General features: G+C 38.2%; 1 protein-coding gene across 5 annotated transcripts in view; it reads right to left on the bottom strand.

Moving 5' to 3' along the window:
- The window catches only part of ZNF385D (zinc finger protein 385D), a 978,174-nt gene that overhangs the window by 11,802 nt on the left and 938,569 nt on the right, over nt 1-27,803 (bottom strand). For all 5 annotated transcript variants that reach the window (XM_021069745.2, XM_003132072.6, XM_021069747.2 and 2 more), the window contains one exon: nt 9,303-9,536. In XM_021069745.2, the coding sequence (XP_020925404.1) occupies nt 9,303-9,536 (234 nt within the window). The remainder of the gene's footprint in view (nt 1-9,302; nt 9,537-27,803) is intronic.

Raw genomic sequence — 27,803 nt, forward strand, 5'->3', positions numbered from 1 at the left:
TTTTAATGAACATCCTACTCATTAATCTTATAAAAAAATCTATCCTAAGTTTATTTCTTTAGGATAGATTTTTAGAAGTGATAGTATAGGGACAAAATGTGACCATTTTTAAGTCTCAATTCAAGCTGCCAAATAAACTGTCTAAACACTACAAAGGAAGTTTCAGAAGGATTCATTTTATAGAGAAATGTATCCTGGTCTAGTATACAAAAATCACCCCTCTATAAAATAATTTTAATACCTTAAAGTTCTATTTTTAGAATGCCTACGATACTTAACAGCATTAGACTAGACCCTTAGCAAGCCCATGGGACTGCCAATGATAGTTTAGTTATCTTCTCATTGACAATTTCAGATGATTCAGCTTATAGAAACATGGACAATAAAAGTGATCAGTCTCCCTACAAACACCAAAGTGCAGAGGTGGTTTGTTTTTTTTTTTTTTTTTTTGGTGTGTTTATTTATAACTTTCTGTATAATGGAATTATAGTGCAACTTTTGTTTCCCAAGGAAACAAATTTATCTTGAATCCCTATACCCAAACTGTAAAACTGGCATCAAAAGCCTCCATATTCTTTTTTTTAAATCCTCTAAATGTGAAATTAACTTTTCTTACCCTGACCTCCTAAGTAATATGCATTTTCCATGTTAATCTTAGTTCATTTGGTTTACTTGATTAGCCTATCAGTAAACATTAAACACCCAGAATAGTATCCATGGTGTCAGGTGACCAAATGATGCCCTAAATGAGTAAAAAATTGTGTTATTTCTGTTAGGTCCCTGACTGAAAATACTTTGTTGATTCACCGGTAATGTATCAAAAGTTCAAACTGCTAGGGTGAAAGCAGAGAAAAGGAAAACAAGGGTCTAAAACCTAGGAAAGGAGAACTTTGCTTTTAGCCTCAGAAAGGGCCTCTGAGGAAGAGCTAGAAGTGGGAACAAGATAAGAAGCAAGCCAGCACCAGTGGGGATGGACTTGGCATCCAAAGACAGCTCAGGAAGGAGTTCTGAAGACTCACAGAACCAGTGGGCAGAGTACTGGCTGGGTTTGATGGGGAGATAAACATGGGAAATCAATACAGCAGTAACCCTTGAGGTTCCAGCATGTGAAGAGAATTATCAGGCATCTGAAAAGCCTCTTTCATCCATAACAACAGACAACAGGGAACACAGAGGCTTTCCTGTACTTCTTTAGACATGCACTGAACAATCTTTGTGTGCACACACCTCATCTCCTTGAAAGACAAGGTCCTTAAAAGCATGGAAAAATGCCACATTGCTTTTATATCCATTACCCAAGAGAGCCTAGCAAAAAGGTTTTCACATAATAAACATTCAATAAATGGACAATTTCAACGCTCTCATAACAGATATGATATTGTCTTATTTATAAAATCAGTGTTTTGTTTACTTTTTGTTTAACTAGTTTCTAATTTTTTAAATGAAGTTAACATTTGTTCTGGGTTGAAAATACAAAGAGCACAGAAAATCATAAGGTGAAAAGCAACAGCCCACCCACCTTTCACCTTCAAGCTGCATGCCTTCAGTAGGGAGAGTTTCATATGTAAACTTCCTGAAATCTTCTATCAATGATTTTATATTAGGTACAAGTAGGAAAAATACTGTAGGTTGAACATTCTACTTGGTTTGTGCATGAAACCACTCTTCTTTTTGGCTGTGCCTGCACCATGCCGAAGTTCCCAGGCCAGGGATCAAACCTGTGCCATAGCAATGACCACATCAGATACTTAAACCGCTAGGCCACCACAGGTCTCTAAAACCACTCTTAATAAGAGTAGTACATCAAAGTACACAGTAAGAAAATGCACCTTAAACCTATCTATGGAACAGAAACAGATTCAACTCACAGACATGGAGAGCAGATTTGTGGTTGCCAAGAGGGGAGGGGAAGGAGGGAAATGGACTGAGAGTTTGGGGTTAGTAGATACATTGAGAAGGGATAAGCAATGAGGTCCTGGGAACTATAGCCACTCCCTTGTGACAGAACATGATAGAAGATAATGTGAGAAAAAGAATGTATATCGATGTACAACTGGGTAACTTTGCTGTATAGCAGAAATGGATAATCAACTATAATTTAAAAATTAAAATCAACTATAACTTAACAATTAAAAAAAAATTACAATGGATCTTGACACAACTCAGAAGCCACTCATTCTGGTTGTTCATCAGTGAGATGTCACCCAATGTGAAATAACTAAACCCTGAACTAAAATTCTTTCATTAGCTAACATATCCCAAATCTCCCATCTTGCAATCCCCAAAATACAGTATGTATGAATTATATTTCCAGGACACCATCTGGTAGAATAGTCTGTGGTGATGGAAATGTTCTCTGTCTATACCAAGAGGGTGGCCTTTAGTCATCAGAGCTCTGGAGCCCCTGGTAGGAGGTGACTGCATGCAACTGCAACTGAACTGGTAATTAAATTTAAATAGCTACCTTGGAGTTCCTGTCATGGCTCAGGGGTAATGAACGCAACAAGTATCCATGAGAATGTGGGTTCAATCCCTGGCCTCGCTCAGTGGGTCAAGGATCTGGCATTGCCGTGAGCTGTGGTGTAGGTCGCAGACACAGCTCGGATCTGGCATTGCTGTAGCGGTTGTGTAAGCCAGCAGCTACAGCTCTGATTAGGCCCCGAGCCTGGGAACCTCCACATGCAGGGGGTGCAGCCCTAAAAAGACAAAAAGACAAAAAAATTAAAAAAATAAATAAATAGCCACCTAAGGCTAGTGGTTATCACCTTAGCACAGCATTCGTCCTCAAGTATGCCCTACATGACCCGGAGGAGTAGTGGGCTGCCTTGGTTTTTTAATTATTTGTGCAAAGTTTAAAGAAGGCACATAGCAGAATTGTGATAGAAGAGCCTCTATCTTTATTTTCAATCAAATTCAAGTCTTACTACTACCCTAGAAGATATTGTAGAGGAGATAATCTTTGGGCCTTAATAATAAGGGCATGAACGTTGACCACAGCTGGCTGGCTTAAATGAGTTTTTCACTTGAAACATAAAATGATGGATCTCTTGATGGAACAAATCTTTACACATTCTGTTCCTGTACACAGAGGCACAAACTATACATGCATTTCTTTCTCTTTCTGTCTGTCCTTCTTTCTTCCTTTCTTCCTGTCTGTCTTTCTTTCTTTCCTTCCTCTTCTTCTCTCTCTCTCTTTTTTTTTTTTTTTTTTTTTTGGTCTTTTAGGGCCACACCTGTGGCATATGGAAGTTTCAGGCTAGGGGTTGAATCAGAGCTGCAGTTTCCATAGTTACAGTAATGTGGGATCCGAGCCACATCCACAACCCACACCACAGTTCACGGCAACGCGGGATCCAAGCCTTGTCTGCGACCTACATCACAGCTCAGCCAGAATGGAGACCCACTGAGCGAGGCCAGGAATTGGACTCACATCCTCATGGATACTAATTAGGTTCATTATCCCTGAGCCATGATGGGAACGCCAAGACATGAATTTCTTGAAGGGACCACCTGCTAAAACTTGTATTCTCAGTGCCTCATCAGTGAAGCTCATATGGTAGCTGATCAGTGAAGATTAGCTGAAGTATTAGATATTGATAAAGACCAACCAACAAATATCTGTCAAGAGAGTTGTGAGTTCAGGCTCTGGAACAGTGAAAGTCAGAGTTTGCCATCAGCTGTATAGTTTTGATTTATTTGTGCCTCAATGTCCCTGACTGTGGGAAAAAAATTATCTGCTCTACTGAAGTGTCTTAGATGCACTGTCTTTGTCTTAAGGATTAGTTCTGGTACCTCCATGTGTTTAACAAATTTGAGCCAATCTCCTCTTTCTTAGCATTGCTTTTTTGGTTTAGGCAAAATCGAGAAATCCCTAAGAACTTTAAAATTCAATAAAGCCCATCCTTTGATAACGTTTTTCTATATATAAAGACTGGGAGGGACAGAATAAGCTCTGTGTAGAGACAGAAAAGGTGGATTGAGCTTAATGAAAATGATCAAACATTACCACTTCACGTCATTACCAGAAAAATCTGCCCAAATTATTAATCGGTGTTAACTCTAAAACATTTCAGGTTTTTTTTTTTTTTTTCGGTTAAATGGAAAAAACCATCAAAATTAACTCAGCAAAATATCAGCTAAGAGAATGTTTAGGGGGAATTTCTTTAAAGAAAAGGACAAAACATAGCATATAATAGCTGTGTCCATAAGATACAAATAACAGGAGGTTTTCAGATCTCTTAAAAGGGGATGTCCTCTTCACGTGTCTTGAGCATTCTTACACTGTGTTGCAAATCACGTTAGCAAACTTGGGAGAACTACTTTCCCTTTCAAATTCTAACAACAACAAAAAAGATAAAGCAGGGGAGCCCCTCTTCATATCCTATATCCCAAAGCTACAGAACATAATTCAATTAACTGCATCTTTGAATGGTGACACATTCATGAAAAATAAAAAGAGAAACAAATGAAAGAGTACAACTGCTAGCAGCAGCTATGGTTATACTAATAATTGTGCCATAATATTTATATTTCATCCTCACGAGGTGGCCTCATATGGCCTCTTAACAACATTGAAGAGCGAGAGAGAGCAAGTGTGAGAGAGAGAGAGAGCAGGGGAGAGAGAGGGAGAGGGAGAGAGAGTAACAAGCCCTAACAGGATAATTGCCTTGCCCAGGTTCACATAGCAAAGTTCTCCGCAGATCTCAGGTACATATTAAGTCCGATCACTTCTAGTCCATTCTAGTCCATTCCATGTTGCTGTAACAAAGACAGTGTTTGATGGAAACTACATTCCCAACATTTATAATTAAGAATGCATTTTCCAAGATTAAAACATGTTTTGAAAGTACTTGGCTTCCCATGAGCAGAACATGGTGCATAACTCTACACTAGATGCTACAGGCTTTCTTGCATGTCTGTAATGTGTTTCTAAAGGGAAAAAAGAGAGAAACACTAAGAATTACAATTTAAATGCAAAGGACACATCTCCCCATGCTGCAGCCTGGTTGCTTCTGATCAAGGCTGACATTCATATTTGGTTCCCTGAAAAACACGGCCCGATCTTAACAGTGGTTTCCTAAGATCTGGCTTTTAGAATAAAGCAGAGACATCTTTACATTTATATTGATGGGGTGTGGGTAAGTGGAGGAGACAATGGAGTACTAAGGTGGGGTAGTGATTGTGGCTGCTCTGGGTGCAGGTAGCAAGGGGGTCATTAAAGAGAATAGAGAACAATGATTAAATGGACTATAAAAAGGCAGTCTGCTTTCCATTAGCACCATGCACTGGTAATTCTAAATAGTTTCAGTGTTAAGAAGTCCTCTGTAAAAAAAGTACTGCATTGGGGGAGTTCCTGCTGTGGCTCAGTGGTAACAAACCTGACTAGGATCCATGAGGATGTGGGTTTGATCCCTAGCCCTGCTCAGTGGGTTAAGGATCTGGCATTGCCACAAGCTGCAGTGTAGGTTGTATATGCAGCTTGGATCTGTGGTTGCTGTGGCTGTGGAGCAGGCTGGTAGCTGCAGCTCCGTTTAGACCCCTAGCCTGGGAACTTCCATATGCCACGACTGCAGCCCTAATAAAAAAAAAAAAAAAAAAGCATTGGTCTATATTCTAAATGGCTGATATGGTTCCTGTTTAGATTCAGTACACATTAAAGCAGCATATCATCTGCTGCATTGAATTAACTGGTAGAACTCTTTATTATACAGCTATCAGAAACATACTAACTCAGCTACAAGCTTTAGTTTTATTAGTCATTTCATAGTGGTTAAAAATCCTTTGCACTCACAAAGGCAATAATTCATGCTCTTGTAGTACTACCTTTTTTTGAAAAAATGGCCACACCCTTGGCATATGGAGGTTCCCAGGCCAGAGACTGAACCCAAGCTGCAGCTGCAATTTATGCCACAGCTGTAGCATTGCCAGACCCTTTAACCCAAGGACCGGCCAAGGATTGAACCCACATCTCCACAGTGATCCAAGCCGCTGCTGGTGGATTCTTAACACACTGTGCCACAGTGGGAGCTCCCAATAATACCATTTTTAATTTAATAGCCAATCATAAATAAACAATAACAGCACTGTGACTGTAAAGATACAGACACAGAATTTTAGTTAATTCAGTTCTGTCACACTATATGACCACTTTAAGTGTAAAACAGAGTGGGAGCAGGAGTTAGATAGGCTTTGGTGGGTGAGCTCCCGTAGCCCATGTTGTAAAGGCAAGTAATGTATCCTGTGCTGGCTGCCTTCCCTTCCCTGTATCTGTCTTCCACTTTGCTAACCTGTTCTCTTCATCTTCCCTAAACACCATTTGCCCTCAAATCCTTGTCTCAGACTCTGCGTTTGATGGAACCCAAACTAAAGCTCACCACGTCATCCATAATGATGCCTACAAGGACCATTCCTATACCCGAGAGGAGAGGAGTTTGTACACTGGCCCCATGGGTTTCCCCACATCAGACCCCCAAGAAAAAAGCTCTGACGTAGGAAAGGAAACTCAGGGACAAGGAACCCCAAGCAGCACTTGGAGGGAAGGGGAGTGGCCTCAGTCCCCTGACTGGGCTGAGGATGTGGAGGGGACACCCCCAGAAAGAGATTTAAGAAAGGGTGACAACCATTTTAGGGTCACCTCCTAAACTCCTGGAGAGATGGTTACAGTAGCTCTCGGGTCTGCCTGCAAAACACTTGTCAGGAATTTTTTGTTTTTATTTTTTTCTTTTCCTAAACACTAAAACTTCCCAGGCCCTGGATATATAATCAGTCAGAATCCCTGGATGTAAGAAACATATATACGCTATGTAACATATAATGTTACATAATATACAAATATATTTGTATTTAAATACATTTAAATAAATATGTCTTTAGGTGTAAGAAATATATATCTAATATTAAATATATATCATACATATTATATATAAACCTATGTTTGCATTTAAATATAAATAAATATAAATCCCTGGATATAAGAAAATTTGCATTTAAATATATTTAAATAAATAGGAATGCATTTATATGTAAATATATGGATATGTTTTATAAAATATATGAATATATGTATATACCTTAAGGCTTCAAGGACAATTCTGACACACAAACCAGAGATGACCATAGAATCGGAAGTTTTTTTCTTTTTTTTTGCTTTTCAGGGCTGCACATGCGGCATATGGAAGTTACTCAAGCTAGGGACCGAATGGAAGCTACAGCTTCTGGCCTGTGCCACAGCCACAGCCATGCCAGATCTAAGCCACGTCTGCGACCTACACCACAGCTCATGGCAACACCAGATCCCTACTAACTCACTAAGCCAGGGATCAAACCTGCATCCTCACAGGTACTAGTCAGGTTTGTTTCTGCTGAGCCACAATGGGAACTCCCTAGAATTGGGATTTGAAGAATGTGAGAAGGACATAAAAATTCTTGATAAATTAACTCCAGCCTCAAAGGGTATGGTTTGTTTATATGTCAAAATGGATCCCCCCCCCTCAAAATGAATGGGTATCTCTGTCACTATGGGAATGATCAAGACTTCTTGAGACATACATGGACTTCCAATGATGTTCACGCTCTCCCAATTATCTTGCATCCAGAAAGAATGTATTTGTGAGAGTAAACGGTGAGCAAATCTAAATGGTATAGATTCTGACTTGGGACCAGATGGTCTTCTATGTTTCCCAGCCCTGGAACTCCTGTGCTCTCCCTGCCTATGACTTGTGTTCCATGCACGAGGAGGAAGTATGCAGAAGGAACAGCTCTCCATCTGCAGTTAGGCCCTTAGAGTCTTGAAGTCAATACCTGAATATTACTTGTGCAGCACAACGATTCGTCAATGACTCCATCAACACGCAGCTGCACTATGAACTCAGGGTATGATTCACAGATGATTTTTTTCCTATTGTAATTGCTGACAGAGCCCTGGCAATGAACCCAGTCTTTTACAGAAAAGCTGATCTTGGGCCAAAGGGCTCGCTGATATTTCAGGCAGGACATAAATAAACAAACAAAATCTTTAGCTATCTAAATCAATATAGATATAAATATAGATTCTCTATATATCTAGATAGATAGGTTTAGATATGGATATATAACATCTTTAAATGTAGATATAGATATAAACAAAGGGTATATAGAAAGAGAAGGTAGATGGAAACAAAATATATCAGAAGGACATTCCATCGTGGCTTACAGTATTTTCTGTTATGCTATATTAAAGTCTAATGTTTAAGTTAGGGATACCTGAGTTTGAATAATGTCAATTCATTGATCATGTGTCTTCTCTGAGCCTCAAAGCAGAAGAATTATGTCTTTAGGTTTTCAGAAAGAAGTAAAATTCTACATGTAGAGATCATACCTCAATGGCTGCCTATAACAAGCCTTTACTTTTTTTTTTGTTTTCGTTTTTTTTGGCACTGCCCACAACATACAGAAGTTCCCAGGCCAGGGAGTTCCCGTCGTGGCTCAGTGGTTAACGAATCTGACTAGGAACCATGAGGTTGTGGGTTCGATCCCTGACCTTGCTCAGTGGGTTAAGGATCCGGCGTTGCGGTGAGCTGTGGTGTAGGTCTCAGACATTGCTCGGATCCCTCATTGCTGTGGCCCTGGCGTAGGCCAGCAGCTACAGCTTCGATTGGACCCCTAGCCTGGGAATCTCCATATGCCACAGGAGTGGCCCTAGAAAAGACAAAAAAAAAAAAAAAAAAGAAGTTCCCAGGCCAGGGCCAGAACCCGCCACAGCAGTGACAACAAGCCACAGCAAAGACATCTCTGAATCCTTAAATACTAGGCTACCAGGCAACTTCAATAATCACTTTCTTATGTTTAATTGTCCAGCTCATATAGATTTGGTCCAAATAACATTGTTTGACATAAAAACCATAATAGGAGGTTTTAACCCAAAGTTCATGGAGTTATGCAACCAAATTTTGCATCTTTATTATTGACGCAACTTTAGAAATCTTCACTTAAAACAAATGTGTGGAAGTAAGCGAAAAATCATATAAATGCAAAGCGTACACCTTAGAAATATATTTTACTGTCTCTCTTAATGTTTAATAAAACACAAGCACACATTCATACAAACACATACACAGCATGGCCCAGGAGGCCTGGAAACTCTTCCTTGCCCTCACATCAATGACACTGTGCTTGTCATTTTTACTTTTTAATGGTTAATGAATTCCATGTCATAATTGCCAGTTTTCCGCCACCCCTCTGTCCCCTGCTGCCAAAGATCTAATCTATTCAGAGGAAGATAATTGCAGAGCTGTTGAGACAGAAAAGAAATCGCTGCATCTCACCACTGTTGTGAGCCTCCAGCTGTGAGGCGGAGTTGACAGCAACCTTGCATAGCGAACAGTAAAGAAGCCGTTTTGCCTTTTCTTCCTCAGTCTCCGTGGAAGGACATGAGCTATTGCCAGTGGCTGTCGTGGGGCTTTTCTCCACTTTAGAGGTGATCTCAGTTGTCATAACACTGCTTTTGCGAATTTCCACAGTTGTCGTAGTCGATATTGCTGGTGTCCCTGTGGTAGTGTCTGCATTCAAAATAGCACAGAAGAAAAGGCAAAAACAGTGGTTTTTATCTTTCGCTATTTGGAAATGGATCACTAATATTACATTCTGTTGATAACGATAAGAGCAGCTAGCAACTGCTGCTTGTCAAATATGCATTAATTATCTTCTGAGGAAATGTACATAGATGACCACATGCAATTTCATATATTGATATAAAACACACGAACACAACATTGTAAGTCAACTATACCCCAATAAAATATTTTTAAAAACATTAAAAAAGTAAAAAAAAAAAGTATCCAGATAATTCTTGAAAATATATACAAATAAACTGTAAAATTTTTTCACGGGGTATATAAACATACTCACAAAGGTCTCTTGCTGACATTTGGCCTTAGTAAAATAATCTTTACAGTGTATTGTGCTTTGTATATTTCTACAAGAGTGGCGTTAAAAAAATAAAATGGAGGTTAAATGCTTTTAAGGTTTTTCATTTTTACTACTTGTCTTTGTATTTTACTTCTACATCTCTTTAAAAATAGGTAAAATAGGTACTGATCCTTCTATGTATGCTTGTGCAAAATATATATATTAAAAAAAAAGAACCCTGATGCATATTGCTTTGTTCAGATCAGAGGTTTAGAAAGTCATTGCCTTATTTACAAAGAGCTGTATATTCAACAAATATAAAAGTCCTCTGTATACAAAGAAGAGGAATTCTAATCTGGCATATTTATTAAATGCAAGCCCTGCACCAGGCTATGTTCAGGGAGCTTGTGACATGAAAGTACTGAAACTTCAATAGCCACTCTTTATAAGGAATTCACAGACTGGTCACACCATGCATGTTAATGTCACAGCTTTCAAGAGTTTGATGACCAGGAAAGTGTTGATGCATTGTAACCCTACAACCCTTCTGGCTCTGAAGTCTGATTCTAAATCCAGAGAGGTCAACCTCCAAAGTGAAACTACCTAGTCCTAACTTCACTTGAGCATGCACAGCTCCCATCCTGGACGTGCCAGTTAACATGACGGAAGCAATGCTTGCCATATCTGATCTTGAAATGCAAACGAGCTCTATGTCCTATCCTTTCTACTCTTATATTACTTTTTGCTGCCTCCTGGATGGCTAGTTCTTAACCTCCTTTCAAAACATTCCCAAGCTTGGAGTTCCCCTTGTGGCTTAGTGGAAATGTATCAGACTAGCATCCATGAGGACGTAGGTTTGATCCCTGGCCTCTCTCAGTGGGTTAAGGATCCAGCGTTGCCCTGAGCTATGGTGTAGGTTGCAGACATGGCTGGGATCTGGAGTTGCTGTGGCTGTGGCGTAGGCTGGTGGCTAAAGCTCTGATTCAATCCCTAGCCTGGGAACCTCCATATGCCAAGGGTATGGTCCTAAAAAGACAAAAAAAAAAAAAAAAATTTCACAGTCTCTGCAGCTACAGCAGTCTTGGACTTGTTTCCCATTCCATATGCTACTGTGGTCACTATCCAATGACACACTGAAAAGTCTATGATAAATGGAGTGGTCCTTCACTATTAAGGACAGTAATCTACCTGCAATGAAGTGTTGTCCTCATAAAGGCTTACTTCTTGTTAGTTTATGCTATCCAAATGCCTTTTAAATTGGCTTTCCCCTTTGATTCAGATAGAGAGGTGGGAATATGAGTGAGGTTGGTTATGGCTTCTTTCCCCCAAATAAAATATGGCTTATTTCCCAAATAAAACATTACAATCAGAAGAGAAATGGGCTCTTATTTTTTAATTAATTAATTTTTTTAAATTATTGAAGTATAGTTGATTTACAATGTTTCAGGTGTACAGCAAAGTGATTCAGTTTTATGTGTTTCTGTGTGTGTGTGTGTGTGTGTGTGTGTGTGTGTATTCTTTTTCAGGTTATTTTCCATTACAGGATGTTGAGGGCTGTTGTCTAAAACAATTTATCTGGATCTTTCCTTAACCTGATACTTCATATAATTTAATCACTTATTTAGCTGTAAGACCACAAAGTATGTCCCCTTCAGGGTCACAGAGAATATCCTCCAACCATATTTTAAAAGAGAAATTACAGTGCTAGGATTAATCTTTCCCATGGCTAGAGAAAAAGAAGTAAAATTACCCTAACACTAGATTTTGCAACCAGAACACTGAAAGGCCCATTTCCTGATAAGTGTTTACTTGCCTACTAAGGTACCCATACTAAAATATTAGGTAATAACCAGAAAATGTTTCTGAGAACCTAGATGTGGCATAAAACGTAATGACTAACTTGAGATGGTCTAAGAGGCATTCGTTGCTCCCAGCAAACCAAAAATTATTCTTTGAAAGCATGAGCCATGTGTTTCTGTGAATCAACAGCAAATGGTCAGTTACTTTGCTAAGCGTTTTACATACATAATTTCATTTAACCTTCACACAAACTTGTGCAAATGAAGACATTTCAGAAGTTAAGGAAATTTCCAAAGGTCACACAAGTAGTATATGCTGAGTCAGGACAAAGTCTTTTAAGGTATGAAAAACTAGGGATTTGGGGGAAATTTTGTTGTGCTCTTGGCCATGATTGTGAGCCTCCATAGTAAGATCACAGACTGTAGTGATAAATTGTAAATTGTAGTAAATTTTAAGTGTAATTATAAGTGTGATTTTAAGTGTACTAAAATGTTTTTATGATCAGTTCTATGGGAAGTGACAACCATAAACATAGATATAGTTAAACTTAGTGGAGCTTGAATGTGAGGCTGTAGATATTTATTTCATTTACCCCTAAGTAAGGACATCCCTAGCAACATCCGATGTCCCTCTGGATTGACAATGTTTATGTTATGTCTTGATCATATGCATTGTACGTAGCAGAGTAATCCTAAGCCAACTTCTCTATTTACAGTGAAATTCACAACAAAAATATAGAATAAACATAACCATGGGTACTCCGATCTCTGTGACAGCTACATAAGCTACGTTCCTAAAGCCAGAGGACAATGTACATTTATACCAAGTACACCAAAGATTAGAGACTCCAGATTGTCTCGGTGCCCAGGGCTTAGTGAACTATTAACATTTCATAAAACAAGCTTTTTGCATGAGACAGGCTTAGGGGAATTAGAATCAAAATGCTTAACTTCTGGCACTCTTTGTTTCGTCCTTTAGACCACAGAGCTGAGCAAAGATCTGTTATTTTCTCAGCTTTGAGGTTAATTTGAAAGAAATACAAAGTTTTTACTTCAAATTTAATATATAGATCTTGAGTCCACAAAGGTAAGATTATTATTAATTTATAACAGGACTCGAATTTTTCACTTACTTTTCATTTATCAGTAGTAAAGGGAAATTCTTAAAGAAGTTTCATTTTTTAAAAAAATTATTTATTTATTTATTTATTTATTTATTTATTTATTTATTTACAATTGTTTTTTCTTTGGGCGCTCCATGGCATATGGAGTTCCACAGCCAGGGTTCAGATCTGAGCCTCAGTTGCCACCTACACCACAGCTGCTGCAATGCCAGACCCACTGTGCTGGGCCAGATATCGAACCTGTGTCCTGGTGCTACAGAGAAGCCACCTATTTAGTCACGCAACAGTGAGAACTCCTATTTATTTTTTAATTAAAGTATAGCTGATTTACAATGTTGGGCTAATTTCTGCTGTGCAGCAAAGTGACTCAGTTATACATATATATCCCAGGAGATTGGATAGAGGGAACTTTTTTTTTAAAGTAAGGTAAATATATTTCAAGATTATGCCACAAAAGAATCACCTATTTTATTCAGTCAGTCCTTAGTTTCTGGGGGTTCTGCATCTCTGGATTCAATCAATAGGGTAGGGAAAATATTTTTTTACAAATCCCAGAAACTTCCAAAAAGAAAAACTTGAATTTGCTGTGTGTGTAGGCAAATATTTACATAACATTTACATTGTATTTGCAACTCTTTACATAACATTTACATTACATTAGGTATTATAAGCAATTCAGAGATGATTTGAAGTAAATGGGAGGACATTATATAGGTTACATGCAAATACTCTGTCATTTTACATAAGGGACTTAAGCATCCATAGATTTTGGTATCTTCAGGGCTTCTGGAGCCAATGCCCTGTGGATACCCTGGGATGACAGTACAATGCATAGAAAATTACACATAGCAAAGAGATTTTCCTTAACATTGAAGCAGGAGATAGATGCGTCCCAGGCTGAGCAACAGTAATCTGTTACCTGTGGACAGATAACTTTAATAAGATAAAAGCTGCAACCTGCTTGGATAAAAGAGACCATGTATGAGTTCCTGTCATGGCACAGCGGAAACGAATCCTACTAGGAAGCATGAGGTTGCAGGTTTGATCCCTGGCCTCACTTAGTGGGTTAAGGATCCAGCATTGCCGTGAGCAGTGGTGTAGGTTGCAGACACAGCTTGGATCCCACATTGCTGTGGCTCTGGCGTAGGCCAGCAGCAACAGCTCTGATTGGACCCCAGCCTGGGAAACTTCATGTGCCGCTAATGCAGCTCTCAAAAAGACAAAAGACAAAAGACAAAAAGACAAAAAAAAAAAAAAAAAAGACAATCTATTTCTCATTCTTGAGGTCAAGGAGACCCCTGGAACTACGCAATCACAGAAAGTTTCCTCAGGGGTCAGAGAAAGAAGGGGCACCAGATCATAGTACATCCTCTCAACTTCTCAGACCCACCCTTGTGCTAGAATCCATCCTGGCTAAAAAGATGCAGAGAGGGCTCTTGGTCAGGCCAAAGCCAGACAAAACAAGATGATTGGCCAGAGGAAGCTGTGAAGGGCTGCTTCCATAGAAGTGATTCAATCGACCTCCAAAGCACTTGCTCTCCTGTGCTCTTTGCTCTTTCTCCCTGTCTCTTTCTCGCTCCCTCTCCATCCCTCCCCCAAGCCTGCTTGTGCCTGTGCTTTCTCCAAACCTATCTTCTCTCTCTTCCCTCTTTAAATAAATACCTATTTGCCTCACTACCCTCAGACTCTTTGCCAAATTCTTTCTCCAAAGGAACGAAGTTCTGAGGACCTACGTCTTGTTGGTTAGGGTTCAGCATTCTCAAGAACAATATGATACATTAAATTACCAGTTATATATAATTCGTATCCACTCATTAAAATAAAATTTTGAATCACTGATCATGTTAGTAGCATATACTTTTGCTAGGATGTGATGAGAATTACCTCCATGATCTTCCTCCCAAAACTCATAGCCCCGTCTAACCATGAGAAAAGCATAAGCAAACTCAAATTTAATGAAGTTCAACAGAATTCCTGATCAACAAAATGTCAAGGTCATTGAAACAAGAAAAGTCTGAAAAATGGTCACAGTCCAGACAAGTCTAACTAGACAAGATGACTAAATATAAAGTGGTGACCAGGTTGGGATCCTGGGGCAAAACAAAGCAAAACAAAACAGAACCCTAGGGAAAAACTTAGGAAATCTGATCAAACTAAGGATTTTACCTAATTATTATGTATCAATTTTGGTTCATTAGCTTTGACAAATGTACCATAGCACTGTGAAATGTAGCAATAAGGGAAATAGAGCATGTATGGGAACTCTCTGTAATATTCTTGCATCATTTTTGTAGGTATAAAACTATTCTAAAATTAAGTTTATTACCTTTAAGAAAAACAGAATTATAACCAGTCAACAAACAGTGCATCATTTCAGTTACTCTGTAGAATCATAGTCAGGAGGGATCTTGGTGGTTTGACAGTATAGCTTTCTTGGTTTTTAGATTAAGAAACTTCAGTAAAAGTGGGACTTGACATTGCATCTCCCAATTCCCAATCCTTACCGTAATTCTAAATTGTTATCCTGCGTGCAATGACTCATGTATTCAAAATTTTTTGAGCTACTATTTTGCGCTAGGTTCTCTGCTAAGCCACTGGGGATAGGAAAGGCAACAGATATCCATCATGTACTGAGTGGTTTATGTGACATCTCATAATGACTTGAAATAATAACGATAAACTTAATCTGTCATCAGTTCAGTTCATTGCTATATCCTTGCACTTGTGCTTGGCATAAAAAGGCATTAAATAAATATGTATTGAAAGAAAACTATGAATGAATGAATGAAGAGAACACAATTACAGCTAGTGATGCCAGAAGCACTTTTAAAGCATTTACAGGTATTAACACATTCAATCCTCATAAAAAAGATGAGGGTAAATTCAGAATTTGGGATTAGCAGATATACACTAAACAACAAGGACCTACTGTATAGCACAGGGTATTCTATTCAAGACTTATGTATAATGGAAAAGAGTTTGAATATTATATATATGTGCATATACATATGTATATATATATACATATACATACATATGAGAATCACTTTGCTATACACCTGAAACTAATGCAACATTGTAAATCAGCAATACTTCAATTAAAAATAAAAACTAAGAGAGGCATTCAATTTTTAATCCTCATCTTAAAGAAGAAATTGAGGTATGGAGAGATTTGAGAACTTGCCCAATGCCAGAGATGCCAGCTGTAGTGCAATGATTTGTAGTGAGAAGCACATGCTCTTCATTTATTTTTTATTGCTAAAAATTTGACTTTTTCATAAAAGAACTGACTATATCCCTTTCAGTTAATTCCAATTGGTCAAGATTTATTATGAGTGTTTGAAGATAGCATGCAAAAAAATTGACTTTTTTTAGAAACTAAACATGGCCCAAGCTACAGTCGACCACGTATGTCCAATCATCTGTTTATGTTCATGTACCGAGTAGCTGGAATCCGTTTAGAAGGAAGGGAGAAAAAATACTATAGATCTCAAAAGACATCTTTTGCAAAATGTTCAGAGTAAGTCACAGGCCTTCCTTCTTTGCACCTTTTTCTTTTTTTTTTTCCAAAAGATGAGAAACTAGATTAATGATTCACTTTTCCTAATGTTTCTCAGAGGCAGAATCTGATTTCTTTGTGCTATTCAACCAATGACCCTGTAGGAACAATATATGTGACAAGGAGTCAAAAATAATGGGTAGATTTCAGTGGGAAGAGAGAGGTTTCAGAGAGTTGGGATTTATATTTCTGTGCCATTTTTCTGCCAGTGCCGGGAGCAAATATTCATTATTGTAACTGTCACTATTTGGCTTTGGTTTCAAAAGAGATAGCTAATACTTTGTGGAATGGGGTTTTTGGTGGAGAATGAAAGGAAACTTGTCAGTATTCATAGTGGCCCATTTTGGCCCTCATTCTTGTATAAAAATACTGTAAATACTTTTTAAAAAAATTCATGAAGTGTAAGAAAAGATTCCAGAAAAATAATCAACAACTTGAATTCTAGATAATGAAATAGAGCAGCCAAGATACATGGTCTGGGTAAGAAATGTGTTCTAGTTACAGACCTAATAACCCAAGTTGGAGAATCAGAAGTGAATTATTTAAGTTTCTTCCCAGGTAACAGAAATTAATATCATGACCCAAAGATGCTCATCATGTTTTCCTGCAGACTGAAGACTCAGAATTATGTACAATTTATCTCCTCCTTCTCTGCAAATTTGTCTCAACCAGGCTTGCTAGCAAGTAAGCAGAACAGCTGTTTCCTCTTAAATATGCTGACATTCTGAAGTATAAAAAGGTGCTTCGTGACAAAAAAAAAAAAAAAAAAAATCACAAGTTTTTAGAAATTATTACTAGTGGTTTCTTTGCTATGAATTTTATCTAATTTTACATATTTGGTCTATTTTAGGGCTGCAGCTGAGGCATATGGAAGTTCCCAGGCTAGGGGTCGAATCGAAGCTGCAACTGCCAGCCTACACCAGAGCCACAGCAATGTCAGATCTGAGCTGTATCTGAGACCTACACCACTGCTCACTGTTCACTGGATCCCTAGCCCACCAAGCAGAGCCAGGGTTCAAAACTGCATCCTCATGGATACTAATCGCATTCATTACCACTGAGCCACAACAGGAACTCCGAACCAATATTTATGGAACACAATACTACCCTCTCAGACACAGACTGGGGTGGCCCCTGTGTTGGGCTCTGTACTTTTAAGAGCGCCACATATCACAAGCCACTGAAACCAAATTCTGCTTTTGCATTTTTTGATCTTACTTAAAAAACAATTTTTTTAAAGAGAGTTTGATAACCAACTGAGCAAAGGGGAATTATAGGAAAGGGAAGTGAGAGCTGAGTTGGGTGCCCCAAAGGCCAGAGTATACAGTCTGAAGACTTAGCAAGTTTGTCTGTGCTTGGGTGCATATATGCTTCTGATTGTGTGTCTATGTGCATGCATGTGTGGCTAACACAGAGTCTGATGGGGTTCAATCTGGCCCACCCCAAAAGCTTTAAGGCCAAGAAGAGTTCAAATGGAGACCATTTGCCATTCAGCTAAATGCTTACAAGTTGTATGGCAAGCTTCCCTGGCAGTCCTACAGCCTGTACTCAGGGATGACCCTTGAGACTTGAAGGACAAAGAACCTCCCTGCCTGAGTCAGCCCTGAGCCCTACCAAGTGGTAACGTAGATCTGTAGGGACAGGGCAGAAGCTGGGCCCCCAGCCAGGACTTTGGTTGGTGAACTGGATCCATCCAATCAGGTAACCACTGAGGAAGCATCCTTTCTCCCCAGCCGCATTTTGTGAACTCAGGATTTCCAGACAATTGGAGGGGAGAGCAGAGAGGGAATCTGGGGGGAACTTCATCTGCCGAGACATACATTTTGGTGATTTTAGGTGATTTGAAAACAAACCTCTTTCTCGGGTTTCCAGAAAGAGACTGTGATCTCCTTTAACCTCTCATGTAAAAATTTCTCAATTTTAAGTGTTAGCAACTGTATGTGTGGTGGGTATGCATGTGTGTGTGTAAAATCCTTTGTGGGACAAAGTCTTCTCTGTGAGCTATGGGCTACCATCTTGAAAGGTGCTTGTGCCGCAAACACTGCTCACTACTACAGTGGTTCAGAGACTCTGGGCAAATGGCTGAACTGAGGATCTTCCTCAGAAGGCAAGGTCTCTATGCTAAGGAGAGAAAGCTGGTTGGTCTCATTTCTTTCTTTACCAGATAATGTGCCCTCATTTCCTTCTTTCAAGTCCAGAAGGAGGGGCTTGTTCTGGGGCAGAAGTCTGACATGTCTCTCAGCTCTGTGTAAGGTTCATGACCTACTGCTCCAGGGATGCTTTGGGCTCATAACAATCACCTCAACAATCTCTGTCAATATCATATATATATATAATATATATATATTCAATATCACATATATGATATCATATACATATCATATGCATCATATATATACATATGATGTATGTATGTGTGTATTTTGGCCATGCCTGAGCATGCAGAAGTTCCTGCACCAGGGATCGAACCTGTGCTACAGCAGTGACAATGTGAGATCCTTAACCCACTGAGCCACCAAGGAACTTCCTCTATCTATATCTTATTATGTTAGAGCCTTAGTTTCTCAAAGTCAGTGGGGATTATATTCCCTACTCTTATATCATGCATTTAATATATTCCACACAACTATAACAAAACTTGCTAGGTATTTGACAATTGATAAATATAGAGGCTGCTGTCCTGTTAGGTATTTACCTTTCTTTCCAAAGTTGAGGAGCAGCAGACTGAAACCTGGCATAGCAATATAAATAGCAAACCTCTGACCTGCTAATCCATGTTTTCATCCTTAATCATTTTTGTCTCATAATTTTCATTCACTCTGTTTTCTCTGTGGTCTTTTGGCACTCACATCACCCAACAATGATGGAACCAAGATATTAGAAGCTTTTGTGAATCAGAAACAATCCTGTTACTGTAACTAATAGTTCCAAAGCTTTAGTTTACATTGAACCCCCTGGAAGTTTAATCAAACAGAGATTGCTGAGGACCACGACCCTTGGAGTTTATGATTCCTAGGTTTGGGTGGGGACCTAAATATCTGCATTTGTAACAAATACCCAAATGTTGCCACCACTGCTGTGCTGAGGACACTTCAGGAACCACCACTGACAGATCTGTCAGCTAGTTGCTGGTTCCCTGAATTGGTCTCAGCTTTAGAGCTATAATGACATTTAAATAGAAATTCATGCATGTAAAAAAGGGAACCAGGGATCAGGTGACCACTGTCCTGTTTTGCCTGTGACAATAGGAGTTACTGAGACATGGGATATTTAGTAAGTTCTAGGAAAGTCCCCAGAAAGTCAGGACAAATTGACCACCTTAAGTGGGAATTCGGAATCAACAGGGAAGAACTCTTTAAAAATATTTTAGATACCTAGGCAAGCAATGAGTATTTCTATTGAAAGGTGCATTTTTTGGAGACAGATGTGATGATAAATGAGGGAAGATGGAGGCACATTCAGATCCTTGAAATAGGGAAAAATAACTATGAGGCTTAATTAACCTTCCATTTAGTTGTTAAACCAGGGTGTTTTTTGTAAGATATTGTCTCCTCTTCCTAACTTAGAATCTGATTCCAAGGAAATTTGTTTGGCTATATGGCTCACGGAATGTATGCTTCAAATTAATCCAAAGTAAATTAATTCAAAACTAAGTTACTCAGGAGGCAGGACTACCAGGCCTTTGGAAAGTTAATTAAGTGAGCCTGGCTACTGACCATAAAATTGATAAGCACCAAGAAGGCTGAGTTCTGTCAGAATCTGTGAAGCTTCTGATAAACATTACAAAAGAGAAAGAAGAAGACAAAAAGAAAATCAATTTATTCCAAAGCTATTTTAAGTGACCTGGATGCCACTAAAAGCATAAAAAGCTGCCTTTTGTGGTTTCTAATAGATTTTCTTTTTTCCTCGGTAAGGCAGAGGGGAAAAAAATCTTTCCAAATCTATGAACATAGTTCCCTTCTAGGAGTTTCAGCGGGAAAAGAAGAGCTTCATGCCAGTTAACACTTCCAATTTCATTAATGAGGAGACCTGTGTATTGAAAAATATCAAATCTGGCCAAAAGGCAAGGCATGGTTTTCCAGCGATTGCCTTTGGTAGATGATCTGTTATATCTATGTAGCAAAAATAATCTTCTTCCTTCTGGCCATGTGCTTCAGGTTAAAAGTGAGGGATTGCCTTGTGTCCTTAACCTCTGTAATACCTAACTATTAAGCGTTAGGACATGAGAAATCATGAATTTTGAAAGCTTTCATTAATGGAAATTGAACACAAAGTGTTTTCTGATTGGCAAATTTAAAATGTGTGGAGAATTGAGGATGCAGAGGCAGTCAGACCAAGCCATCCAGGATACAAATCCTTGCTGTAGAATCCAATCCTGTTTGGCAGCCCATATAATTAAAAGGAAGCAATAATTGTCAGCTCTTCAAATTTTTGGCACCCCAGTGCTGTCTTGAAAATAAGAAAACAAGCTCTCATAATGGATGGCACAATGATCAAATATTGAGTGTGGATGTAATTCAGAACATTATCCATCTGGTCTGGGGCATTTTCTTGTATGTCTAAGAGTTACTTAGACGTTTTCATTACAGTGTTAGTGTTTCATAGACTGACTACGCAGAAAACGTTTTAATCACCAGAAATATACTATGATGTAAGTGATACGCACTTGCCACACTCAAGCATCTGGAATAAAATGGTTTTTCAAATTTCAGAGAACCAGGAAAGCAGTTTTCAGGGACTAGATTTTATGGACAAATTATGGGAAATGGTTGGCAAAGATGAGAGAAATACAGAAAAAGAGGGGGCCTTTCAAAAATTGAGAAAACATATATTTAGAATTTTAATATAAATTAAATTCATATCAATTAGATAATATAAACATTACACTATTTTATATTTTTCAACAACTGCTAAGCATTCCATTTTAACTATAAACTTTATTGTCTTAAGGCTCAAACTACCAGTCATTTCACCCAAATAGCAACTTATTATCATGTTTCCCTCTGCAGGAAAAGGAACGAGAGGAAGGTCATCACTTAATAAACCATTTTTTGATACAACTTCTCTCCTCAAAGAAGTTGTTTCCATGTAATATTGATATACTTCAGCCAAGAAGGTTTTTAAAAGTTGGACACATAAAAATTAGGAAAAAGGTGCACATCAAAATGAACAGGAAAAATAAAAATTCTACTCATTATTTACTGAAAGGTTGGCTGCTGAAAAAGTAATAGAACTTCTAGGGAATAATAAAATTCTGGAGCAAATGACTCTCTTCACTGCAAAGCAAACAGACCTATTTCCAGTATTCTTTTTTTTTTTTTTTTTTGACTACAGAAACCATATAAACTCGATTGTCATGAAATTCCAGATATAAAATTGCCTCTCCTATTATAATCTCATAAACTATCACACTGTTACAGAAATTCAAGCCACAGCAGACTGCCTCTTACACAAAAACCCACCATTCTACAAAGTCTTTTTTTGTTTTTGAGAATACACTCATTGTAATTGTATTACCATTTCACTAAACATTAATGGAAACACTTTTTTAAAAAGGCAATCTTTCTTCTGTCTGAATGACGCAGAATAGCCATTTTGATTTTTCTTAAGCTTTATTTCAGAGACTGGTTATTTTGCTGTTATTTCTACAGCTTCAAACCAATTATTTATTTTGAGTATATCCTTAGAAAAAAAGACATTCTTGGTTAGCTTTATCAACTAAGATTTAATTCAATACTTTAAGATAAATATATTTTAAAGATTGCACTGTGATAATAAAGAATACACTATCTGGTAATTAATTAAAAATAAATTTTTATTTTCTGATGGTTAGTCTGTAAGGAAATTCTGAGCTCGAAGAATGCTAAATATTTTTATAGCTACAAAAGAACAGAAATCTAGTCTCATGCGACCTGACCTCTCAAATTATGATGGCATTTCTATTCCATTTCACCCTTCAGGATCTTATTTCATAAGTCACGTCAAATCAGAGCACTACAGGGAGTTCCTCTCTGGCACAGTGGAAATGAATCCAACTAGGAACCATGAGGTTACACTTTTGATCCCTGGCCTCGCTCAGTGGATTAAGGATCTGGCATTGCCGTGAGCTGTGGTGTAGGTCGCAGACGTGGCTCAGATCCTGAGTTGCTGTGGCTGTGGCCGGCGGCTACAGCTCCGATTTGACCCCTAGCCTGGGAACCTCCACATGCTGCGGGTGCAGCCCCAGAAAAGACAAAAATGGGGACCAAAAAAATGAGAGCACTGTATTAGAAGCAATTTGATATGAATAGAGGTTCTGAAATTTCATTATTAATTTAGATAAAATAATTTTAAAATGTCTTAAGCCTCAGAGTTATTTTGTTTAGAATATTTGTATAGCTGTTTTTATTTTCTAATTTTATTTTTTAAAAATTTCATTAACTTTTATTAAGTATTTAAGGCATATGCATTGCTCCAAATTCACAAAGTACAAAATGACACTGAGCAAAGAGTAACTTTTCATCTCCCTCGACTTCCCAATCACCTACTTTTCTATCCCGGTACAGTTGTTTTTAATTATCACTATTTCTATTCCTTTTAACACAAAGCCAACTATAAAAATTAAAAGGAAAAGCCACTACTCTGGGTAAGCCACTTTGTTTTATAGAACAGTTTTAAAAAAATTAATTTTCTTGGTAGAGAATATTTTCTTATTTATGGATTCTGTTTTCTGCAAACTTGTTTTAAATCAACACGGGGTTCTTTGAAGAAGTTTCTATAGAAACGGAAAAGCCCTGTGTAACATGTGATGGCTTTGCTCATGTCCTTCCTGGCAGACTTCTCTTGCTCCGGAGGAAGCCAGGCCGAGAACCCGAGCAGTCCAGGGCTGCATGTGTGCAGGCGAGAGTCTGGGTGGACCAGGAGTGTTAAGGCAGATACTGCACTGTCGCCTGGCACTTGGAAGGCTGCTGCCAAGCAGTCGAGATCACAGCCAGTTCCCGACAGCCAGCTCACAGGGCGGGGAGAGGAGGCAAAGCGGGGAGGCAAGCTGGGTGAGAAGAAACTGCTCTGGGGTATGTGAGGACATGGCTTAAGCCCTGGCAGGCAGACAAGGTGGCAACCCTGTCAGGTTATTTTTAGCATAATGGCTTAACTCTTGGACAGCCCCTCATCTCCCAGAGGAGGGGAGACCAGAAGAAGAGGACGGGAAGGTGCCTGTGGGTCTGATCTGTGGGTCTCATGCCTCAGATCTCTCTGGGACAAACAGGCAGGAAGCACAGGGCTCAGCTCAAGCTCCTCTGCCTCCTCCTTCTTTGTTCAGTGTGCCTACTCCTGACCCCCTCAAAAATAAAGTAAGACTATAAATAATTAACTAACACATGTCTGTACGCATTTCTCCCTTTGAGTGTTTTTTTTTTTTTTTTTTTTTTTCTTTTTTCCCCGTCCATGCCCGTAGCATATGGAAGTTTCGGGGGCCAGGGTTGGAACGGGCACCACAGCAGTGACCTGAGCCACAACAGTGACAACTCTGGATCCTTAACTCACTAAGCATAGGGGACTCCATCTCTTTGAGATTTTAATTTTCTCCTGTAAGCCACCTCTCATGGAGGGTGTTTTTAGAAAAAGTAAAATTTTTAAACTTTAAAAATTTTACGGGTCAGGAGTTCCTGTTGTAGCTCAGCAGGTTAAGAACCCAACATAGTATCTATGAGGATGTGGGTTCCATCCCTGACCTCACTCAGTCGGTTAAGGATCCGGCACTACCACAAGCTATGGTGCAGGTAGCAGAGGTGGCTCGGATCTGGTATTGTTGTGGCTGTGGCCTAGGCATGCAGCTGTGGCTCCAATTCAACTCCTAATCTGGGAAGTGTCATATGCCTTAAAAAGAAAAAAACAATAAAATCAAATCAAATAGTTTCCAGGTCAGCCGGGAAAAAAAGTGACCAAGGATTGGGCTGATTGATTCACAGAGTTAAGCTGTATATCTGGTTCATCTTTTCTCAGAAACTCATCCACGGTAATATCACTGCTTAGACCCAAGCTTCGTAGAAATCCAATGCTTAATGCTTTTTTTTTTTTTTTTTAACCAAAATTGAAACCCCAAATAAATTCACTTAGATATTTTAAGTGCACCAGATAATTCAAAGTGTTGGGAGAAGTCTTGAAGAATGTGCTTAGACACTGAAAAAAATAATGTATTTTATTTTCATTCAGCATGTGATATATGCACGTTTAGCTTTGTACTGCCATAATATCAGTAGTCATTTGTTTTTACTTCTCACTTTAGAAAAATTCCATGGTGACCTAACCTTCAAAACACAATTCCCAAGCCAGTAAAAGTCTCCTGTCTGCCTCACTTGTCAATCTGAATTGATCAATGTTTCCTCAGACTGGAAGTTTAATTAACTTAAGTTGAACAGATGTTAATGAGGTAGAAATTTATTTGTACTTGCTTACTAATTCTGTTTTTGCCAGATAAGAGAGAACTAGAAAGAAAAGAAGCCAGAGAGAAAAGCCAGAGGGCTGTGTCTTATTTGCCCTTCGAAATGACAGATTTTTATAGGGAAGGAACTTTTATGAGCTTCTCCTCTTAAAGGATATTTTTATCAGTCAGTCCAGATGGACCAATATGATGAACCAACCCATAGAATTTGGATGGAATTCGTCTCTTTCGATCTTTGAAGGTCCCATCATCACAGATGCTCCATTTCTATTGAAGGATATATCCTGTTAAGATTTCTGAGATGCTAAGGGAAAAGGTGTCACCAGCTATGATGATTTATGAATTCTGATGTGAATATCACTGAAACAAGCAAATGAATGGTAAATGCCAAAGAAGTCTACAGCTGATTTTGCAAGATATATGTTATACAATCTACCCCAAATGACAGATAATGCATCACTCAAAATGAGATAAAAGACTACTTCTTCAACTACTTTTATGTCTCATTATTTTTGGCTACTTTAAATTTTGATGATGAAAATTTCTCTCTAGTTGGTCCAAAAACCTAGCTGTCTAGTTTTATAGGCCCTTATTCCAAATGTCATTCTTGCTACAGGAATCAGCTCTCTGGCATAACAGTGCACTTTCTCAAATGTAAACCTAATTATAAAATTAAACCAATGTGTGCTAAAGAAACCTTAAAAGATGCAAGATAATAGTAATGCCCTACATTTGTTTGGTCCTTTGTGGTTTTCAAATTCATTTTGTAGACCCTTCTTTCTTTGTTTCCTCAGGAAAATACTGTGAGACATTAGAATTCTTATTTTACCAAAAAAAGAGAAAACCAGCTTATTGATAAAACATCACTTGCAGAGTTCCCTTCATGGCTTAGGAGTAACAAACGCGACTAGTTCGATCCCTGGCCTCACTCAGTGGGTTAAAGGATCCGGCATTGCCGTAAGATGTGCTACAGGTCACAGACGTGGCTTGGACCCTGTGTTGCTGTGGCTCTGGTGTAGGCTGGCAGCTGTAGCTCCAATTTGACCCCCAGCCTGGGAGCTTCCATATGCCACAGGTGTGGCCCTAAAAAATATATATATATATAAAAAAATCATTTGCTTGAATCATATAGCTAGCAATTATGAAAGTCATTATCAACACCAAGATTTTTTTAGGGTTTATTGTTGTCACCAAGTGAAATATATCTTTATCATTAAGAGCTAAGTGTAAAAAAATACATAATATCAACAGGACATTACAGAAACTTATAGCAGTAATTTGTTTATTTCTACATAAACATTATTGCTACAAAAATGTGTATGACTAGGACAGAGTATATATTTAATTTTGAACTAATTTTATAGTATTTAGAATACAGGCATATGTATGAATTTTTTATGTAGTAATATTACTATATTATTTAAATTTAATGAACCATGTTAGATTTTAATACCAGCTTAACATAGTTCCTAAGGTTTGTAGCCTTACTTTTAGACATTATAATCATTTAAAACACAAAAATGACAAAGGTATCTTTTAAAAATAGGAGTTAGAAAACATCATTCTTCTCAAACTACCACAATGGCTCCCTATTTCACCCCAAATAAAAGACAATGTCCAGCTGAAAGCTTTTTCCCTTAGATCCGGGGCAAAACGAAGATATCTCTCTCTTTCCTAATACTCAAGGCTGTACTGAAAGTTCTTGTCAGGAGTACTAGGCAAGAAAAAGAAATAAAAAGTATTTAGTTTGTAAAGGAAGAAATAAAACTATCTCTCTTTTCAGATGACATGATCTTATATATAGAACACCCCAAAGAATCTACAAAAATTTTAGATCTAATAAGCAAGTTAAGCAAAGTTGCAGAATACAAGGTCAATGGACAAAAGTCGGTTCGGTTGTGTTTGTATACACCAGCAATGAGCATTTGAAAGCAAAATTAAAAAAAAAATTTTATTTACGACATGAAAATAATAAAATACTCAGGAATAAATATAACCAATGAAGTGTGAGACTTCTACACCAACAACTATAAAATATTGTTGAAGGAATTTTTTCTTTTTTAATGGTCGCACCTGTGGCATATGGAAGTTTCTGGGCTACAGATCAAATCAGAGCTGCAGCTGCTGGCCTATGCCACAGCCACATCAACACCAGATCCAAGCTGCATCAATGACCTACACCACAGCTTGTGGAAACACCAGATCCTTAACTCACTGAGTGAGGCCAGGGTTCGAACCCACATCCTCACAGACACTATGTCAGATTCTTAATCTGCTGAGCCACAAAGAGAACTCCTGAAGGAAATTTTAGGATACCTAAATATGGAAAGACTTTTTAATTCATAATTCATAGCTTGGAAGACTTAATATTGCTAAGATGGTTATATTTCACAAAGTACAAAATCTATCAAATTCTCAATGGTTTTTTTTTTTTAGGTAGAAATTGTCAAGCTGAATAACAGTTCATATGGAAATGTTTTTCAATATTGAAAAAGAAGAAATATGTAGGAGTACTCACATCTTCTGATTTGAAAATATACTGAAAAGCTCTAGTAATCAAATTAGTGTGGAATAAGGATAGACAGATATATAGATCAATGAAATAAAACTGAGAAAGAAACCCATGCATCTATGGACATGTAATTTTGACAAGGATGGTATGATTATTCCAAGGGGAAATCACAGTCTCTTCAACAAAGAGTCCTGGAACAAATAGATATATATCCACATGCAAAAGAATATATAGTTGGGCTTCTCTCTCATACCGTATGCCACTCAAAATGGATCAATGGCATAAATATAAGAGCTCCTAAAAGGAAACAGAGCTGTAAATATTTATGATCTTGGATTAAACAATGGTTTCTTAAAAATGATATTAAAGGCACAAGGATCAAAAAATAGGTAAGTTGGACTTCATCAAAATAAGAAAAAAACTCCTTTGTGTCAAAGACACTATCGAAAAGTGACAAAGACAATCCACAGAATGGGAGAAATTATTGCCAAATCAATTATCT

The sequence above is a fragment of the Sus scrofa genome, chromosome 13 (assembly GCF_054392235.1).
Source record: "Sus scrofa isolate SSC_HxYL_T2T_F1_AM1 chromosome 13, Sscrofa_HxYL_maternal_Yorkshire_Landrace_v2.0, whole genome shotgun sequence".
In the NCBI taxonomy this organism is placed as follows: Eukaryota; Metazoa; Chordata; class Mammalia; order Artiodactyla; family Suidae; genus Sus; species Sus scrofa.